Source organism: Cervus canadensis, chromosome 10, assembly GCF_019320065.1.
Source record: "Cervus canadensis isolate Bull #8, Minnesota chromosome 10, ASM1932006v1, whole genome shotgun sequence".
NCBI classification, from domain to species: Eukaryota; Metazoa; Chordata; class Mammalia; order Artiodactyla; family Cervidae; genus Cervus; species Cervus canadensis.
Genome location: NC_057395.1, coordinates 24,472,818 through 24,493,517, shown reverse-complemented (window position 1 = coordinate 24,493,517; position 20,700 = coordinate 24,472,818). Strand labels below are relative to the sequence as shown.

General features: G+C 41.8%; 1 protein-coding gene across 2 annotated transcripts in view; it reads left to right on the top strand.

The window, feature by feature from the left end:
- Positions 1-20,700, top strand: part of NEBL (nebulette) — a 380,361-nt gene that overhangs the window by 124,494 nt on the left and 235,167 nt on the right. For both annotated transcript variants that reach the window (XM_043478745.1, XM_043478744.1), the window contains exon 3: positions 10,441-10,525. In XM_043478745.1, coding sequence (XP_043334680.1) covers positions 10,441-10,525 — 85 coding nt within the window. The remainder of the gene's footprint in view (positions 1-10,440; positions 10,526-20,700) is intronic.

Sequence of the window (20,700 nt, the reverse complement as noted above, 5' to 3'; positions counted from 1 at the left end):
TGCTTTCTGTACCTCCTTTCAGCTGGGCTTGTATGTCATGTACGGGAGGCCTGCATTATCATAATCCATTTTTCGCTTTTATGTGATCTACCAGCGGCTCTCGTAAGCCTCCCTTCTGAAGAGCATTTCGCATTTACTTGCTCTAATTCACCATCTTTTTTTAAAATCATAAATTTGATGTTTTGCAACCAGTGGCATTATTTGTGAGTTGTTTATGGAGGTGCTGCAGGGAAGAAGATTAGTGGTAGAATTAAGAACGAGATGATGGCTATGGAGAGAAATCCATGAATAGACATCACATCAGTGACATAGCAAGAGAATGAAAGAAGCATTTAAACTTGAATATGTCTTTAGCTCATGTTGAATAGCATTTGTCATACACTAACAAACTTATACTTAAGGGGTGTTATTAGGTAGGAAATGTCCAGATTGACCCCAACATGTAAAAATGATACTATCTTAAAATGCCTCTATCTATTAGATGTTAGTTTCCCTGGCAGCACTTAAACTGGAATATTAGTAAAAATACTGTAAAATTGTTTTTACTCATGTTATCATCTAAGTTTTAAAATATTTGATATGAAAATTTCTTAGCATATTATTGACCGGAGATGTATTATGGCCACAGGTGTTTGCTTATACAAAAATTCCCAGGTCAGTAATGTGTTAATTTTCCACATCTGAAAAGATAATCAAAATAGGATTGTTTTTGCAAATTATTAATAATTACGGAATTTCCAAGAACTTTTATTCAAAGGAAAAAGACTTCCAGGTTTACGCCTTCTTTTACATAATGTGTGATTTTCCATGATAGCTCTTTAACAAACAAAATCCTGACAATAAAGTGAACGTAAGTTTTAAGATGTTCTTTTGGAGAAAGAAATAAAAATGGACACTAGGCATGTGAGACCCTACATGCTTCACCCTTGAAGAACCAAACCCAGGAGACTTACCTGGTGGTCCCGTGGTTAAGACTCCATGCTTCTACTGCAGAGAGTACTAGTTCGATCCCTGGTCAGGGACCTAAGGTCCTGCATTATGTGCGGAGTGGCCAAAAAAAGAAAAGAAAAGAAATCCAGTGAGTGGCTTTGGATGTTCAGTCTTCTGAGACTGGGGCTCTAGGTGGGAAAGAAAATGGTGGGAGAAACTCCCTGATGTGTCTGGCAAAGCGTGCTCAGGCAGCAAAAGCACTTACACAGGAAGGCCCTTGGCAATTTGGAGCTGGCTCCAGTTCAGATTTTTTAGGCAATGGAGGAGATCTCTAAACAAATCTGTTAGCATTTTCGTTTGGGGGGAACACAGCACAGTGTAGCTGTAAATGCACCAGCTCCTATCTTTGTCCACGTAGCTCCATCTCACCCTTCCTGAGGCCCCATCCCTTCATGAGTGGGTCTGGTGTGATCCAGTCTTCAAAGCTGTGCCTGGCTCAAGGGTCCTCAAGCTGCATTTGTCTCTGTTGCTCCTTTGCTCCTGGAAACCTTTCTGTGCAGAGCACGTGGTTCCTGGGCCCCCTGCTCCATGCATTTTCTTCCTGGAGGTCATTGCGGTGTTAGCAGTAGTTTCTCTTGTTTAGTGTGTGATGGCAGATCCCAGGCTAGGTTATAGTCTTTCTCTCTTTCTTTCTTCTTCTTCTCTCTCATCCTGCCTCTGTCCTCACCCCAGTTTCATGCTATTTCCTTTTCTCACTACATCTGGACTCCAAAGCAGGCATCCTCAGGGAAGCTGTATCCAGTAGGGCAGGATCCACGTATGAAGAATTGATGTTACAGCTGAGACAGTTTTTTCCTTGCTTTTTATGATTCTGCTGCCACTCCTTATGGGACACGTTGGCCTCCTACTTTTTCCTGCATTAGAGGCAGACTGGTGGTCCTAGGTTCATACTGGTGAGTCCTGCCACCAGCTCTGAGACCCCTTTTGATTCTTGGGTGCCCATGATGTACTTACTGGTTGTTAGAGAGGTTGAATACCAGCCCTGTGTGAAGACTTTAATAGTGTTATTGTCACATATTTCATATTTCACATATTTAATATAGTTACTCATTTTGTGTCTGCCTGCTTGACCTAGCAATGAATGGGAGAGGGGTATAGAAATCTCTCACTATATTGGTGAATACGGCAGTTTTTCCTGTCATCAATTTTGCATCTGCACACAATCTCTCTCTCTCCCTTTCTGTCTTTCCATATAGATGTACACATAAACACACACACATATTTTAAAAACTTTACATTTAAGCCAATGCTTTTTTGGTGAATTGAGTCTTTATCACTATGTATGTCTTCTGTTCTTAATAATGCCTTTATTTTTAAAGTATATTTTGTCTCATTTTGAGATTGCTATTTTATAGTGGAGTTTAAAAATATGACTGTATATTGATTGTTTTGCCAGCAGATGTAATCCATTTACAGTTTTGTGATTATTGAATTGTTTCTCCCGACTGTTAAATTTCTATGCTGCTTTTTAGTCTCTTTTGCTTTTATTTGCTATATTTGCTTTTATTCTCTTTATGCTTTTTATTTTCTATGCTGCTGTTTATTCTATGCTGCTTTTTTCCTTTTTGTCCTCTTTCCGGTTTTAATTTTATTGTTAGAGTTTTGGCGCTTTTAAAAAATTTGATTTTTCTCTTTTATAGGATTTGAATTTATGTGCTATAAATCTTTGTGGTTACCCTTAGGGTTTTATCACATTTATTTATGCACAGTTTAAAATTCAATAATGTCTTAACCTTTCTCCAGAAGAACAGAGGACCTCCGAATGCTTTATTCTCATACTACCCTCTTGTCTTTTTGTCAGGGTCTTGTTTCATACTGTGTTTGTGTATGTGGGTGTATGTGTTCATATGCATGTGTATGGTGCATTGCATTTAGCATTTTATTTGCTCACCATTCCGTTTTTGCATTTTAGTTTATCCTTCTGGAATTATTTTCTTTCTTGCTGAAGCATATCCTTTGTAAGTAGCTTCATAGAGAACCCTGGTGGTGGGCCTGATTATTTTTAAATGTTTTATTTTTCATTCTTTAAAGATAATTTTGAGTGATGTGGAACAGTTATTATTGCTACAAAATGGAGCTGTTCATAGTTGGAAGAAATACTTAAAATTATGTACAAACCTTCTGTCATCTCCCCACTATCCAGTACAGTTCAGATCTTGACCTTTGGGTAAAATTACCTTCTTGGTTAAAATCAGAGCATAAAAAAATGGTCCAGAGAAAAGTCATCAGGCCCTCACCTAACTCAGAAAGGTCGAATTGAAGAGCCAATTTAATAATGTGAGGTCAGACCTTCTGCCTTTTAAATGTTGTTAAGAAGGTTTTCCTGGTGGCTCAGTGGTAAACAATCTGCTTACCAATGCAGGAGACAGGGGTTCAATCCGTGATCCTGGGAGATCCCGTTGGCTGTGGGGCACCGAAGCCTGTGTGCCACAGCTGTTGAGCCTGTGCTCTAGAGCCTGGGAGCTGAAACTCACGAGCCCAAGTGCTGCACGACTGCTGAAGCCCGCGTGCCCTCGAGTCTGTCCTGCGCAACGAGAGAAGCCGCTGCAGCGAGAAGCCCGTGCCTTGCAACCAGAGAGCAGCTCCTGCTGGCCACAGCTAGAGAAAAGCCTGTGCAGCAGTGAAGAGCCAGCACAGCCAAGAATAAACAAATATATAAACATTACAAATAAATGTTCTTAGAGATGAAGTTGCATTTTCTTAAAGCAGATAATGTATTAAAAATGTGAATACCCTTCCTCTTTCAAGAGTATTGTTAAACAGAAGAGGGCCTGAGGTCCCCAAGACCATTCCTAGGTTTGATGATTATCTAGGCGGTCTCGCAGGCTTCATGACTGTAATTTATTATAATGAAAAGATACAGAAGCAGCAAAGGGAAAAGCCGCATGGGGCAGAGTCCTGAGGAACCTGAGCACAGGCTTCTAGAGTCTTCTCCCAGAAAGTCAACACGGGGTTCTCTGAGTCCCCCCTCTGTGTCAAATGTTGCCAACCAGCTGAAGCTCGTTAGAGACTTCACTCCCAGAGTTTTCACCTGGGGGCTGTTTACATAGGCGCTTCTGTCTGGCATGTACGCAAACTCCAGACTCCCAGAAGGAAAGCGGGGATTCTGCTTCACCGTATTGTCTGTGCAAACAGCTTAGGCACAGCACTCCACTCTTATCAGCTGGTGGTGGCGGGAACACCCCCCGCCCCCACCCCATGGAATCCAAGTTCTTAGACTTGGGGGTCGACCTTGAAAGCTGGCCTTTCATAAATAGCACTGGGGCCTGCCGTATTTACTCTTCTGCTCAGGGGCCTTCATGAAATAATGATATAATAACAAATACTTTTGACACCTGAGCTCTGTTCTTAGATTTTCTGGTTTGAGTAGAGCTGACAGTGTTCAGGGAAACAAAAAACTGGAGAGGGTGGGTAGGCTTGAGTGTTGGTGAGGAGGAGGGACTGACCCAGGTTGTGGACAGGTTTAGGGGGAGATGGCAGGCCATTTGACTTTGCCAGGCAGATGAAAATGGAAAAAAAAAAAAAAATCAGAGATTGGCTGGGAACAGCTAGCAGTCTTATTAGTGGTCTCCTATAATGTTAGAAATTTATATTTATTATGTAGAGTTTCCCAGCCTCGACACTGCTGACATTTTGGAGTAGGGGGGCTATCCTGTGCATTGTAGGATGTTTAGCAGCCTCCCTGGCCTCTGCTTGCTAGATGCCTGTAAGCATGTGCCTCCTCACCATCTCCTCAGTTGTGGCACCAAAAATGTCTCCGGACATTGCCTGTTGCCCTCTGTCCTCCAGGGACAGTGATTGAGAACCAATACTACAGAATTTACGGTAAATAAATTCATGATGATCTTAGTTTTATATGTCTAAGTGGTTTACTCATAACTCATATTTATAGAAGGTTTCCATTTCATGCATTTCTAGCAAGAAGCTCGTGAGAGAGCTCGGGGTGTTTTATCGTTGTTACATAGATGATGGCACGGAAGGCGGTGAGACCCAGAGGTTAAGTTGCTTTGCAGTAAAGCAAAGAGAAAGTGATAGTAGAAGTAATAGTAATGATAATATTTTTTGTTATCAGTTGAGTGCCTATCTGAGCCAGACACTGAAATGCTCTACAGGGGTTCATTTTGCAACAAGCCTAGGAAGCACTATCATTGTGTTCATTTTACAGATGAGGAGCTTGAGGCCAGAGAGATCAAGAAACCTGCTCAAAGGCATGCAATGGGTGAAAAAGCCAGGTCCAAAGCCAGGCTGTTTGGCTCTAGCGCTCTCATGAACCCTGGGCTCTGGATAAAAAGCGAGAGGTCCTGGGTTCTTGATGGTGTTCTGCCTCATTACTATCTCTGTGGAGGCTGTGCTGCTAAGTAGTTTCAGTCGTGTCCGACTCTCTGTGACCCCATGGACTGTAGCCCACCAGGCGCCTCTGTCCATGGGATTTTTCAGGCAAGGATACTGGAGTGAGTTGCCATTTCCTCCTCCAGGGGATCTTCCTGACCCAGGGATTCTCCTGTGTCTCCTGAATGGCAGGTGGATTCTTCACTTGCTGAGCTGTCAGGGAAGCCCCCATGAAGGGTGCCATTTGCTTATTACACTGTTTTCCTTACTCTGCCCAGCTCTGGTCTCATGTTTGCATATAATTTTCCTATATTATCAACCGAATCTCACAGAGATGAAAAAATTCAGAAGTCTTATTTTTGTGACCTAACTTTGCGGTTTCAGTTGTAGTCTTCTGTTATTATCTTGATTCTTTCTCTTTTTATTTTTAATGTAGCATTTCATGGAAGCATGGATTTGTTGCAGCTGTCAGCCTCATCTTGACACATACACTTTGTCCAATTCCTGCATACTTCAGCTAAGAGGCTTCTATTTATGATGCTTAAACATTTTATGATATTCTTCAGATCTTTCCACCAGCTTATAACACATATGAGAAATATGTGTTAGTTCTCATATTTCCATGATTATATTTTATTATCCAGGAAATTTATTAATGTACCAATTCACCCAGTCCATCTTTTGTAATTTTTTTCTTTTTACTTCTTTTACTTATTCCCTTTGAACATTCATTTTTCATGCTCCCATGGCTTCTGCCCCATGTTCTGATCCCTAATATGGACAAGGAGAAAAATATCATTCTTCCTCTAAGCCTAGTGAAGAAATGATCTTTCCTGAAGCTTTCTTTTTGAGACAGTTATTTTAGGAAGCCCTTCTACAATCATTTAAATGCAGTGTTTGGGAAGAGCTAGAATTAACTATATCCATCAGTTAGTTTTAAAATGCTTTGCTTCTCTGTTTCTGTGACCCACGAGGGATCGTTCAGCCCTCATTTTTTTTTCTGGGTCTGTTTTTCTTTTGGGAGTGGGGTGTTGGGTGACTGGGAGTTGAGACTATGACTTCAGAGCAGAATATCGTCAGATTAGTTTAGATGGACATTGCTATATGAACATGACGATGAGAAATCCAGGGTTTTCAGGTGTGTCCAGCTTGGCAAAATTAATTAGGCTTCTCTAGATGTTATAATTATTATTTTTAATATAAACAGTATGTGCAGCCCTCTCTGTAATTACATTTATTACGTCTGTGTCTCATGGTTCCAACTCATGAGACTACTCCACTATCTTTTGCTTGTTAGGCATTTTCCCCCAAGACCTTACTCACTTGAATTTTGCTAGCTCTGAAGATAACTTTGGTCCCCAAAGTCTTAGGTTTTAATTTTTTATACTACTCATGACTCCTAGTAGTTTCAGATATGAATTCCATGTTTCTTCAGCATTTTTTATATTTTGGCTATTAATACTAGATTGAATTTTTCTTCTGTGTCAAAAATTTGGATAGTTTCTTCTTGTAATGCATCTTTAGAGAAAGTTATGTTACCCGTAATTACAAAATCATTAAATTTTAGGATTGGGAAGATATTGGAAAAAGTGCAAAGCATTGCAATCTGTTTATAGTCCTCAATATAATTGTACTGTGTATCAGTAAATGTGTTGCTTTGGCTATCAGGTGAGCAGAGTATGTCCTCTTAAAAAAAAATAAAGAAAAGCAGTAGAAGCTTTTTAATTTGTTTTTCTTTTCAAAGGTGTAAAACCTTGTTCCAAATAGAACTTAGTTTGGGTTGCTGATTTCAAACATATTAAAGTGGTATTTTATTTACACTCAGGTATAAGTTCAGATCTATCACTTTTTCCATTATAAAGTCAAAGGGTGAGAATAGATTATTTTCATGAAATGGTTACTTTAAAATTGAGAGATAAGTGTGGCAAGTGATGTTTTGTAAGTATCCAAGTAGACATTTTTGCCTAATATGGACCAGATTCCAAACTGAATCCCAAATCCCAAATTCCAAAAACCAAATCGAATCCCCCCACCACTGCCAGTTCATTTTTCCATATTAGGATGCTGTTCAATAAAAATTCTGTTTAGTTTTTAAATTATGTTTCCTTAAAAATTCTGTTTAATATTTATTTTGTGTTTAATTTAAAACATAATTTTTAACTTTTAAACATAATTTTTAATCAAACGTAAATGGCAGGCGAAAATTGTCCCCTCCAAATCTTCCCCTAAACTGAGTTGACCTGCAAGTTAGTATAATACAGTCTCAACTGGTTAAACTTTCTGTAACACATTTGAGAGTAGATTTTACTTACAGTTTCAAAAGTCATTAAAATACGTACATACACTTTTTGAATTAAACATTATGGAAGTCCTGAAAATCTCTGTGAAACTTTATTTTGCAGAATGTATTTTGAAAAAGGAAATGTGCTAAGTTGTTATTTTAGCTTTAATGTATAGCTGTACATACATAGTGGCTACATGTTAAAGTCCAGTTTAGTTCAGCTTTCCAAGATGGAGTTGCACATGGTCTGAAACAACCACCCTGAAGTTGTCTGTTGAGCTTCACCTGTCTGGAGCACAGTTCCCCCCAAGTAATCTATAAAAATAAAGAATCACTATGTTGTACACTTGAAAGTAATATAATATTGTAAGTCAACTATACTTCAATAAATTAAAAAATCCTTGTAGTAGCTCCCAGTGTGTGGCTGACATCAAGTATATGACTTCAGGATAAGGAAGTCTTGCCTTATCATAGCTTCCTCACTTGAATCAGTAACTCTAGTTTTACCAACGTTTCACTAAACTTGACTGCTCTCTACTTCTTAGTCTGGGTTAGAAGAAGGAAACCAGCAAGGCAGAGGACCGTGGAAGGCTGACTTCTGTGTATGAGAAATACTCTCTTGCCAGTCAACAGGCATAAAAGCAATCTCGTGGCAGTTAGGCCATCCTGACCTTTGTAAACTTTGAAAGCACTACTGTTTTGTATCATGGTCTGATCATGTCTATTTAGATGACCCTGAGTTATCATGAAAAAATTTAAATTAGGTTTGTATCTGCTCTAAAATGCAAGGAAATTATGGTGAAATAGTGAGGCTTAGAGGACTTTTGGGTAACCACAGGAAGAGATGGAAGGTGGACATTACCAAGAAGAGGGTCCAGGGAGAAGGAAGTGGAGGGATGGGAGCTCTTTGAGGGGTGGCTCTGAGCTCCACAGCTTTTGTGGTGATGGAGTCACAGGAGCCAGAGATGTACCCTCCGTGCCAGCCGGGCATAGGGAGCAGAGGCCCTGACTCGTGTCTTAACCACACATGGGAGGAGATGCCCTCACTTCACCACCAGGAGGGTCTGGGTGCTTGCATACATGTCATCGTATATGATGTAATACAGTGAAGCTGTTCTGTAGCCTGCCATGTGCTATGGTCATATGGCTTGACCCTCTCTCTCTTACCCTCCTCCCTCCCTCCTTTCCTCTCTCCTTCCTTCCCTCCTGTCTCTTCTTCTTTCTACAAATATTTGTTGAAATCATACTCATGCTGAGACAGACCCCGACAGATGTGGCGTGTGCTCTGACAAGGGAAAGACAGCCTGTCTTGCTGCTGCAGGACTTTCCTTGTACTGTGAGACAGAGATATGTCAATAGGAGCATACAAATGAATATGAAAAAAATTATAATGGGATGAAAAGTACATTCCAGGACACATTTGTGAGACCAGGAAGGCTTCTTGGAGGAAGTGCAATTTAAGGCGAGAACTAAGAGATAAAGAGGAGTTAGCCAAGAAGTGGGGGTGTTCCTGGCCAGGGAGAAGCATGTGGGGGTAGAGGTGGGAAAGGGAAGGGTGGGCTCCATGGCCAGAGCATGGCGTGTGAGTGAGAAGTTTGCAGAAGGCTGACTATGGAGGCCTTGGGGGATGGGAGGCTGGACTATTTTCTCTAATCAGTGGGAAGCACTGGGAAGGTTTTATTCACAGGAGTCAGATGATCAGGTTGGCCTTTTGGAAAGTTTGCTTTGGGGAGTTGGATTAGAAGGGCAAGATTGGCAAGCATGGTAGTTACCTAAAAGATAAATGTGGCCTTTAATGAAAAATTCAGTGAAGACAGATGTAAATAGAATCAAGACATTCTTAGGAGATGGAATCAATAGAGTTGGCAATGGATTAATTAGATGTGTGAAGAGTCAAGGTTACTCCCAGGTTTCTGGTGTGGTCAACTGGACACTAATGGGTGAAAGAGAGAATGCAGGGGAAAGAATTCATTTTGGGACTGTAGTGGGGTGATGGACTGTTGGATATCAGACTGAGTTTGTGGTAAGCATGGGGTGTACACAAGTGGAAATGCCAGTGGATCTGAAACATAGGAGAGAAAGCTGGGCTAGAGATGTAGATTTGGGAGTGATTGGCATGATATTGGGGGTACCCAAGGCTGTGAGAACAAATGAGATCACCCTGGAGATCACTAAGAGAAGAAAAGCCTGTTAGAACCATGAAGGAGGATGAGCAGAGAGGAGTCCCAGGAGACAGAGGAGGAACAGCTAGAAGGGGAGAAGCCAGGCAAGGAGTGTGGGGGGACAGAGACACCAATGGAAGAGGACAGTTCAAGACAGAGGAGAGGCTAAGCAAGAGGAAGACCAAGAGATGTCTGTGGGAGCCTCTGTGCCACCGGAAGCCGTTGTAACCTTAACTAGAGGAGTGTCTGAAGGCAGGAGCTGCGATGCATAGCGCTGACGAGAGAGTTGGAAGAGATGAGCAGAGACAGTGAGTTTAGGCCTCTTTGTCAGGAAGTTTGGCAGAAGGGAGAGAATGGACTCTGGAACCTCATGCTAGAGTAGTGTGGGTGGAGGGAAGATGGAGGCAGGAAAGCCTTGTGCGTGCTTGGGTGCTGACGGGAAGAAGCTCATAGAGAAGCCTAGGGTGAAATTCTGGGAGACAGTGGGGATAAGTGGGTCACAGAGAGTCCAGAGAACAGAGGAGGGCTTGGGATCAAAATAGTGATAGACAGGACCTTACCTAAGAGGAGAGACACCTCTGCCATTGTGGCAGAAGGGCAGAATAAAATGACTGGGGTTAAAACATTGTTTGCTGTCATAATATTTTAATTATGTTCTTTAAAAAAATGTCTCCACAGACACTACCCAAAGCAGTCCTTCACCACGGTGGCAGATACACCTGAAAACCTTCGTCTGAAGCAGCAAAGTGAATTGCAGAGTCAGGTAATTTCTGGAAGGCCTGTTTTTGCTACATTGATTCTTAATATTATTCGCAAGACCACTGTTCAGTTGTTGGACTCTTCACACCGGGTCACCAGCCAGTGTGCAGACTGAAAGCGAGCCCGGGCGGGCATTCCAGGAGCAAGTGCCCAACGTCTGTTTTATTCCTGGTCTTGGATCACCCTGATATTCTTGGTTCTGTTATCCACATGGGACTTGGGCAAGTAAATGAGTTCTGGTCAGAGGAAGTGTTTTCCAACAATATTGATTTATTTGGTCCTAAATATTTAAAAACATTTTATAAATAGCTTTTCCACACTGCATATGTAGGGGAAAAAGAGGTGTTAACTTGACCCAGTTGCAGAGAGTGTGGGGCTAACACCCTGTCTGTGTGTCTCACACCAGCCACTAGCTGTGTTTTCATCCTGTCACTTTATTCATATTTCTTTCATATGTCACGCTGACAGCATGAACAAAGATTAGAACACCACGATTGGCTCCCAGTCAACCATTTTGGATGGAAACATGCCTTCAATATGGAGAAACACATCGGTTAAGACTGGGGATTCAAATGACAATGTTTTCTTCAGGGACACACAATCTCTTCTTGAGAAACCTAGGGCACTTTCACTCAGAGACATTTTCTTGCCTGCCGTGGTGTAGGACGATGCTCAGTGGCTAACGTGAGAGCCCACTGGTCAGCATCAAGGTAAAATAACAAGGAGGAGCAGGGAGGGAAGGCTGAGTCAAGGTCCCCCTTCCACTGTTGATTGGTTGTGACCTTGCGCCAGCCACTCTGAGTCTTTGTGCTTGCGGAAAGTGAGACAGTCTATCTGATCTTGCCTACCTGTCTTGAGGGTAGCTGCAGGTGTCAAATAAGCAGTTAGGCATGAAAGTATTTTGAAAAGCTAACAAAAGATGATATGACTGTGGAGGCTGATGAGTATTACCACGACCCCTGAGAATCCTCGATGTGAAAAGGGAGAAGAGAAGAATTTGTGAAGGAGGCAAGGGGTCTAGCTAACACTCTTTGAAAATGTCAGTTGTAGCTGTTTGTAACGAGAGTAGTCAGCTCTCAGTTGCAGTGAACCTAATCTACGTTCATGCGGGTTTATCTGATCACAGGGGAGATCTTAGTTCCCTCCACCCTCTTTTTGGGGGGACTTGGGGCCACTTCTCAGTCCAGTTAATTAGCGGGAAAAAACTCAGAGTACAGTTTACTATTGGTTAACAATGCCATGAAGACTTGGTTGGCAGTTAGTTTTTGGTTTATGTAAAATGCTAATTTTCTGTGTGCTGAGCCATTAGTTCAAAAAATTGAGTGCCGGCCAAAGAGAGGCACTGTTGCAAAGCCGGCAAGAACACCCCTTGCTCATTCACACCACAGAGGGTGCCAGGACTTGGCTCCCGTCTGTGCAGATCCAATATGCCTTTCTTCTCCTCAAGTTAGGATTAATTAGATGATTCTGGAGAAGTACTACGAGCACACTGGAAAACAGAACTAAATCAAGAAATCAAATATTTGTTTCCTGCCTATTACATGTCCTTGTTATGTGCAAAAGAATTTATAATTAGTTAATCCTCCCTTCCCAGAGCTCATGGGATGTCTGAGGAAATAGGGCTAACATGCTCCCCCCTCCACTCAAGCAAGCATGTTTCATTTACAGTGACGATTCAGAAGGGGAGGGATGGGTATGGCTTGGTCTGGTCATGCTTCCTGCTTGCGGGGGTGGTGGTCTGAATAGAGCTTGAAAGTTGACAGAGAATCTGATATGAACCTTGTCTCCTTCCTTGAGAGAGCACCTCTCTCCCTTTGGGTTCAGTTAGTGGCTACAGGTGCCATTGACTTGGTAGAGGCACAAGCATTTATCGTTTTCCTACCACATGCCTAACTCTGGAAAAGCAAAAGAAAAAAGGAGCTCACTGTTTGGCGAAAGGTTGATTTTATTCTCCGTCAGGCAGGTAGCAGGCTGCAAACAGGGCAGAGCATGAATGTAGTTCGTGGCCGGTGGGTCAGTTGATAGAGGGAGGCACAGAGGGCTGTGTGGTCTCCAAGTACTGGTCAGGTGAAGGCATCAGATTTTCTGTATGATTTTGCTCAAAAATCATCTTCTCCAGAAAGAAAATGTAGGACTTCATCAGACAGACAGCATGGAGAAGTTCAACTCAATTCAAGAAGCATGTGTTGACGACTTCTTATGTGCGAGGAATTGTGCTAGATGTGGGGGAAGGAAAGGAAGGAAAATCACCATCATCACCATTATCATCGTCATCATCATCATCATCAGTCTTGCTGCATTCAGGGCACGTCGTTTTACATGTACTATTTCATTTCCTCTCAAACAGCCCTAAGAGACAGGAATTTATTATTATCCCTCTTTAGAGGAAGCATTCTGGAGAAGGCAATGGAAACTCACTCCAGTACTCTTGCCTGGAAAATCCCATGGACAGAGGAGCCTGGTAGGCTGCAGTCCATGGGGCCGCGAAGAGTCAGACACAACTGAGCGACTTCACTTTCATGCATTGGAGAAGGAAATGGCAACCCACTCCAGTGTTCTTGCCTGGAGAATCCCAGGGATGGGGGAGCCTGGTGGGCTGCCGTCTATGGGGTCGCATAGAGTTGGACACGACTGAAGCGACTTAGCAGCAGCAGTAGCAGTAGCAGAGGAAGCATTCAACCTTTAAAGAATTTAGAGGACTTGCTCTTTCAAACAGCAAGGAGTTGAACTTGACATAGAACCTAGATCCGTGAGCCCCAAGTGTCCACAGTCTCAACCAGTACTCTGGTCATATTACTTGGAGAGTGCCTAGAAAAGGAGATGTGTAAGCAAATACTTGAGGTGTCAGTGATAGTGCAGTGTATGTAAAGGTGGAATTTTGCATAAAGTGCAAGAGTCACACATAGGAAGAAGTCCTTTCCCTCGCGTCTCCCTCCTCTTCCTCCCCTCCCCCTTCTTCTCTTTTCCCTCCTCCTCCTCCTTTGTGAGAGATGGAAGCACTTCTAGAGTATTTCAACCTTTTGCCAAGACATGGAAGGATACCTGCCATAACGGTAGTATTCATGACTGGCAATTCATTTAAAGTTAGCATATTAAATGACTTGATTCTGTGGTAGAGCATTTCCTTTGAGTTTTGATATCAAGAATTCTGAATGGCTCAACAGTTTTGGTGGAAAATTGGTTATTAATATTTTATTTACTTGTTTTGATAACCTATGATGCTAAATGAGTCACATTACTCATCTGTTCATTATTCTGAGTTTTGAAATTCTGAATCCTTTGTAATTGTTTGGTTAAAATTAATCCTTTTCTTTTAGTTCATTAGCTTACCAAATGAGCCAAAATGAAGGAAAAACAAAAACAGTTGCAGTCCAACTTAGGAAGTTATTTATGGTTACATGTTGTTATCTCTTCCTTTTTTTCTCCTCTGTCGTCCTCTTTTTGAGAGGGTTATGAATTTTGCCAGCCCGCCCCCCCCCCCCCCTTTTTTTCTCCTGAGTGTTAGATCCTCTCAAGCTTTTTTTGGATCTGTATTAGGTGCCAATTGTCATAATAAAATGATATGAAATACCAGAGAATAAACAAGGAAACCATGAGTTAGCTTTTTGGAACTGGTGACAGGCAGTGGTTTGCAGGCCTTATCTAGCTTGCAAATAACTGGTGCCTTTCCACATGGCCAGCCACTGACCCCAGTGGACGTGGATGGCCCTGGAACTTTGCAGTAGGCGTGGGGGAGGGGAAGCATTCCATTGTCACTAGCTCCTTTTCTGTCACATCTCACAGGATGAACTGCTTCTAAGAAATAACAGAACTGGAGGTTAGGCACCCCCACTGGCCACAGAAACCCATTCAATAAGGTGCAAAAGTGTAAACTTTTCCTTCCAGTGGTATTAGTAACATTGTACTTTACCTGTGGAGCATCCGGCTTTCGCTGCATGCCTTGGGACAGCAGAATGTCATTGTTTTTGTGGGGAAGTGAGCCTTGGGTTCCAAAGACTTGCCTGGTAAAGTAAACTTCCGGAACACAAACTTTTTGTAAGTTGGGCAGTCCCTAAGCTTTTTAAAAACTTCAGGTGAAAAGGCCCCTTAGGAGAGAATTTTTTAACTTTCTATCTTCACATGATGTTGTAGCAAGTGTTTTTTCTTCAGGCTGTGTAGAATACTCTCAGTGGAAGAAAATGGACAGATGTTTTGAACATTTTTCATCAGGAGTCTGAAGACTTCTTAAAGCTGGGGAAATGGTTCTTCAAATGGAATTTTGAGGGGAAGTCTTCCTAGGAAGAGAGCAAAACAGGACAGTTGTGGCTGAAGCAAGGGAAGGGGGGTGCAAACTTCCCTCCCCGTGTTCCCTCTGCTTCTCCCCATCCTCTGCTTCCAGGGCCTTGGGGTGAGTGTCTTAGGAAACCCTGGGCCTCTGTAGGGTTGAGTTCTGAAAATCAATGCTAAAACAAAACACTTTCCCACTTGGTTGTTTATGTGATTGACTTAGTTGTTTGCAGTCGTGAAAATAATGGAGAATTGGGGTTCACTGTATTCTTAAATGGAGTGTGTGTAATTTACGAGTCCTGATAAGATGAAATTGATGATGATGATGGATCAATTACAAATGATTCTGGAACCTTTGAGCCTTCATTTTGTAATCTGTGTTGATTTTTTAAAAATCATTTTTGGGTTTTATTTTAATATTGTTAGCATCTTTTTAAAGTTTTTCTCTTAACAGAATTAAGTGAAAATTTCAAAACAGTGTGAGGATAGCAGTTTGGGACACTTATCCTCTTATTTTTATCTTATTAATATCTTACTGTGATATTAACATAAGTTTGGTATCATTGCTATTTGTTGCAGTTTGTCACATAACAGATTCATACCCAGTGGAAAGAGACTAGCAGTAGAAATCTATGGTGAGTGACAGAGGATGAGCTAGATACAAATGTCTAGGAGGGAGACTGTGGAGATCAAGTAAAGAAATAGTGATAACACCTATGACCTGTTGCATCTGGTTCTTTCTGTCTAAAATGTGGATGGTATCTATAACACAAGGTTTATTTGAAGATTAAATTTTATGACATATGTATGCTAGGACTTTACATATGATTCTTTTTTAATCTTCCATGTTTCTGTGGAGGCATACAAAACATGGCGCATAGGGAACAGGATATATGATAGTAGGAAGGTGAGAAGGTAGCGTGATTTTTTTTTATAGGGAACATAATAGTTACCCATCTCTGTGGAATTAATGAAGGCATGTGTCTAATACATACCTCTGGAAGGTCAAGGAGGTAAGGCTGTGTCCAGCATTCCCTTTCTCTAGCTTGCCCTTGGCACCTTCTTGTGTCTTCTAATTCTTTCATTTCCAGAGCGTTCTTCTCTCAGTTATCTGTCATCTAACCATCCACGAAGTTGTTAAATTATTACCTAACGCAAGACTCCCGTCAGGTAGCAACTGCTTTTTAATAAGGTATCATTGAGGATGGACTTCCTTCAGAGCAACGGATTCATGACTGGGGAACATCACTAATTGTCGAAAGACAACCGAAGAGCTGTTTTGGAGGTCATCCTCTGTATGTGTGTCAAATCTCACCCCAGAGGTTCCCACCCGATCATAAATTTGACCTGAATTTTTCATTTGCCACCCAGCACCAGTGATATGCCAAATTCTGTGCTAGATATTGGGGATGCTGTAGTGAGCAAAACCAGATAAAGCCCTTACTCTCCAGAGATTTATGGTCTAGTGGGGCAGAGGATGATAATAAGAAATTAACAAACGTTAATGAACATGGGAAAAATTGCAACTGTGACAAGAGCTGCAGAGACAGCAGTGTGTGTTATAGTTATATTTAAAAACATTTTCAGGGTGTTAGAGACCTGAGTGCTTCTCAACAGACAGATACCTAATGGGATCTCAGAGTGGCCTGCTGCCTCCTGCCCAGCTGTGGATCCTATTTCTAAGTGTGTCTCTCTCTCTTTTCTTTTTTCCCCACTTCGTGATCTTAGCTGGCAATTCTTTGCTCTTTGCTGGGTCCTCTTACCGTTCCTTATCTCAGCTGACAAGCTCAGACTTCTAAATAGGAAGATTGTCTTTCCAGGTAGTTTTCGTGGGTAATGCTTACATTCCGCTGCTCTCGGACAAGAAGCCTTTCATATTTGCTTTTTAATTTTCCATTTTCTTTGAACTTAATTTTGGCAGCTTTATAGTTCCCATCTTTTGATTCTTCACCATTTGATGCTGTGTTCTGATCCTACGGTGATGCTTCTTATTTCGCACAATAAGCGCTTTCTCATGTATGTAAAGGTAAAAGTTCACAGGGAGAAGCTTCGGCATGTTTCTTTTCAAGGTTTCGAGGCAGTGAAAATGATGAGAGATTGTGTTTCACATATAGGAAGGGCTGAATGTGAATCAGTACTTCAAAGGAGAAATATTAATTCACTTGATGTGGCACATTTCTTTCAGGGAACATAACATGCTGTGCAGATGTTAACTCTCACCCGCACCATCTCCCACAAGTCAGATTGTTTTTCTCTTTCACTTCTGGATGAAATGATGTAAGAGGCAAAAATGTCAGTAGTGATGGACAGCAAAATAACCAAGATGTTTTGATTTGCTGTGTCATGATGGAGTTTTAGAGCCTTTCATCATAGGAGCCTGGTCTTCTCCTCATCCTCCTGAAATGACCCATATTCTTTCCATCTGTTCTCAGAGTCCCAGCAGTGTGGTTCTTTGGTGCCCTCGTTTCATCCTGGCTCCCCCCCGCCCCCGCCCCCAATCGTTCCCACAGCCCATGGTGGAGGGTGGAAGGTGGAGGTGCAGTTCTCTGGAAGGGCAGGCAAAAGCTACTTGTTTTTATTCTGTGGGCCAGAGTCAGATGACTTGTCCTTTAATTAGGGATTTGAATATATAGCCTATCAATATTGTGGCTCTGGGGTCATGGGTGTAACAGCTGTGATGAGGAGACTGTCTTGAAAATACAACATCACTGTGGTTTTTCATCTTTGTCTTCTATTAATCATGTTCTGCCCTACTACTTCACACTTACGGCTCCAGAGAAAGGAGAAGAGCAACCCCCACTTTGAGAAGGAGGAAATGTGGTCCCAGGTGAAGGGGACGCCTGTCTTCCCTTCTGGTCGTGGTAGCTTGTAGAAGAAAGGCGGGAAACAATCAGAGGCTGAAACGTGACCTCCCCTCTCTCTTCTGACTGAAGTCTCTGAGAGGGAAGATGGGGGAAACCATGGGCGGAGAAAGGAGAGAAGCAGAGAAGACCACCCCACAAGACATCCTGCAGACCTCCTCCCACCTTCTTGGTATACTTGGGTTTATGCGGAGTGCAGGCAGGGAGGGAACGTGGGTGCTGTTTCTCAGCGTCTTAGTCTCTTAGGTGGCGCAGAAGGGGATGGATATTCTGGTGTAGAGACAGTAGAGAGATGCTGAGGGTGCTTGCTGTGGAGCTGGCACCGGCAGTGCCATGAAGGAATAACGGGCCCCCGGAGCCAGGGATGGTGTGTGGGCAGGCAGGACCAGTGCAGACCTCGGTGAGAAGCCAGGACAGACAGATATGGTGCCGATACCACCAGGCCTTTTCTGAGCTGGCGGAGAAGACAACATGAGGGCGCCAGCCATAGTCTTCGGCAGGACGCCAGCAGGGGCCCAGGGAACAGGAGGGCAAGGAGATGCCACTGAGCTCAGAGGAGTTAAAGGAGAAAATGAGGGGACGTGGGCCTGGGTCCAGCACTTCACCTTTGCTTCCCTCCGAGGTCACTGTCTCATCATGGAATCAGCAAAACCAAATTTATTGTCCACTATCAGACTCAGAAAGGTCCTCTTGGTAGTAGTAGCCAGCAGCACACAGTAGGCCTGATGAGCATGCTGAGTCTTTCAGCTCTCATAAAGTCCTGGTGTGTTCTTTTGCCAGAAATTATTTGGTCTAATTATTATTTCATGTTATTTCAGAACTTTGCTTGTAGCATCCGCTGTCTTCAGGCGGACTGCCCGCTGGAGTTCTACATGGTCCTTGTACAGATGAAACTGGCTTGAGAAATTCTGTGCAGAAAGATGATTGTGATGGCTTCATTCTTTAAAAAAGCCTTCATTTGGAACAATTACTGTGTTGTGTTTTGAAATGAGATCTCTACTTAAGCTTCCAAAAATATTGGTTGTACTTTTTTTAGTGGATGAGGAGAGCAATTAGAATTCCCCTCCCTTCCTTCATCCTTCCCTGCCTGTCTTAATTTCTGGTGGTCAAGCACAAGGGTGATAGTAGATCAGAAGTTCAGTTCAGTTCAGTTCAGTCGCTCAGTCGTGTCCGACTCTTTGTGACTCCATGAATCACAGCACGCCAGGCCTCCCTGTCCGTCACCAACTCCCGGAGTTTACTCAAACTCATGTCCATCGAGTCCGTGATGCCATCCAGCCATCTCATCCTCTGTGGTTCCCTTCTCCTCCTGCCCCCAATCCCTCCCAGCATCAGGGTCTTTTCCAATGAGTCAACTCTTCGCATGAGGTTAAGGTAACCCAAATTTGATCCTAACTAGTAGGGACATCTAGGCTCTGTTTGACTGGTGTTCTGAATGCCTATTAATATGAAATTGTTTATATTTCAAGGGAATCTATTCTCTGCAAACATCTAAGGAAAATTTAACAAGCCCCTTTGGCTACAGATTTAGCTTCCTAAGCACACAGTACTTTTAGACACCAAGTAAATAAATATACCAGATTTCACATACTTAAACTACAGAAGTGAAGAACAGTGAAACTAAGGATCCTATTTTTAATTAAACAATCTTAGAGTTCCCATACAGGACTTCCCTGGTGGTTCAAATGGTCAAGAATTTGCTTGCAAAGCAGGAGACCTGGGTTCGATCTCTGGCTTGGTAAGACCCCTTGGAGAAAGTAATCGCTAACCACTCCAGTATTTTTTCCTGGAGAATTCAATGGACTGAGGGGCCTGGTGGGCTATAGTCCATGGGATCACAAAGAGTCAGACATGACTACCAACTACCACTTTCCCTTTTTCAGAGCCCCTATACAGATTTTAAAAATCTCTAGGATGGCTGCAATACTTTTAATCATTAAAACTAAATCCAAAGTAAATCTTATCTGTGTTTCTTCTATATGTTCTCTAAAGATTTGTTTAGAACTGGATAATCTCCAAGGCTCTGAGAGAATTTTTGTTCTAGAATATTTTATTCTCTATAGGAATACCACTTAAGTCTTAGGTATGTATATATACTACATATATTATTACACATAATACATATAAAATGTTTATATGTATGTGTATATATGCCCATAACACACACACATACATTGTGCATATATGTATACATATGTATATATGTATGTGTATAATATGCAGATACACACACATATATGTATATAATATAATAAAGCTAACTTAGAGAGACAATGTTTAGAAAATAGTCTCCTTGAAAACCTGCAAGACTAGAGCATGTGAACTATCTTTTCTCTTTTGTTATCAAATGACTAAGTCTGATTTAATTCACTGCCGGACTCTGAAACAGCTGCACCATTCGCAATCTTAGTTTCCATCATGTAAATGAGCTCTGCAGTTCCTGTGTCTTTTAGTCATTCCATATGTTTTAGGAACTAGCTGAGGTGAAAAGGAATAACAGAGCTGGTATTATTACTGGAAGGGAGGTAATGAGAGCTTTTTCAAAATATCACCTATTCCAGAGGGCAGATCACTCACTTTTCACAGTATAACGAGCCGAGACATCATTAAAGCTTTACCTGTTTTGACGGGCCTTTCTCTCTCTGTAGTTTGTTAATTAATTTAATGTTTTTTTTAATATCTGTTTTCTTTATCCTTTGTTTCAGATTTTAAATCAGAAGCTAGAGGTCTTACTAATGTAGTGGTTATTACTTGATAATGCGGCTAAGCAGTTCTGGATTATATTTATACCGTTTGATGATAAGGGTGATAATGTATGAAATGAAATAGAAACAAAGTAATTTCATGAAATAGTCTTATAAGAATGAAGAATTAGATACTTTCTTGAGAAGTAGACAGATGCTTTTCTAATTCTTTCTTGGCATCAGTTACAAATCAAGAAAAATCAAGACATTTTTGATTTCAAACCTTTACTAGCAAAGTAATCTCATTTATGTACCCACACATACTTCCTGTAATTTAACTCTCTATAAAGTTGTTTCAATTATTTATT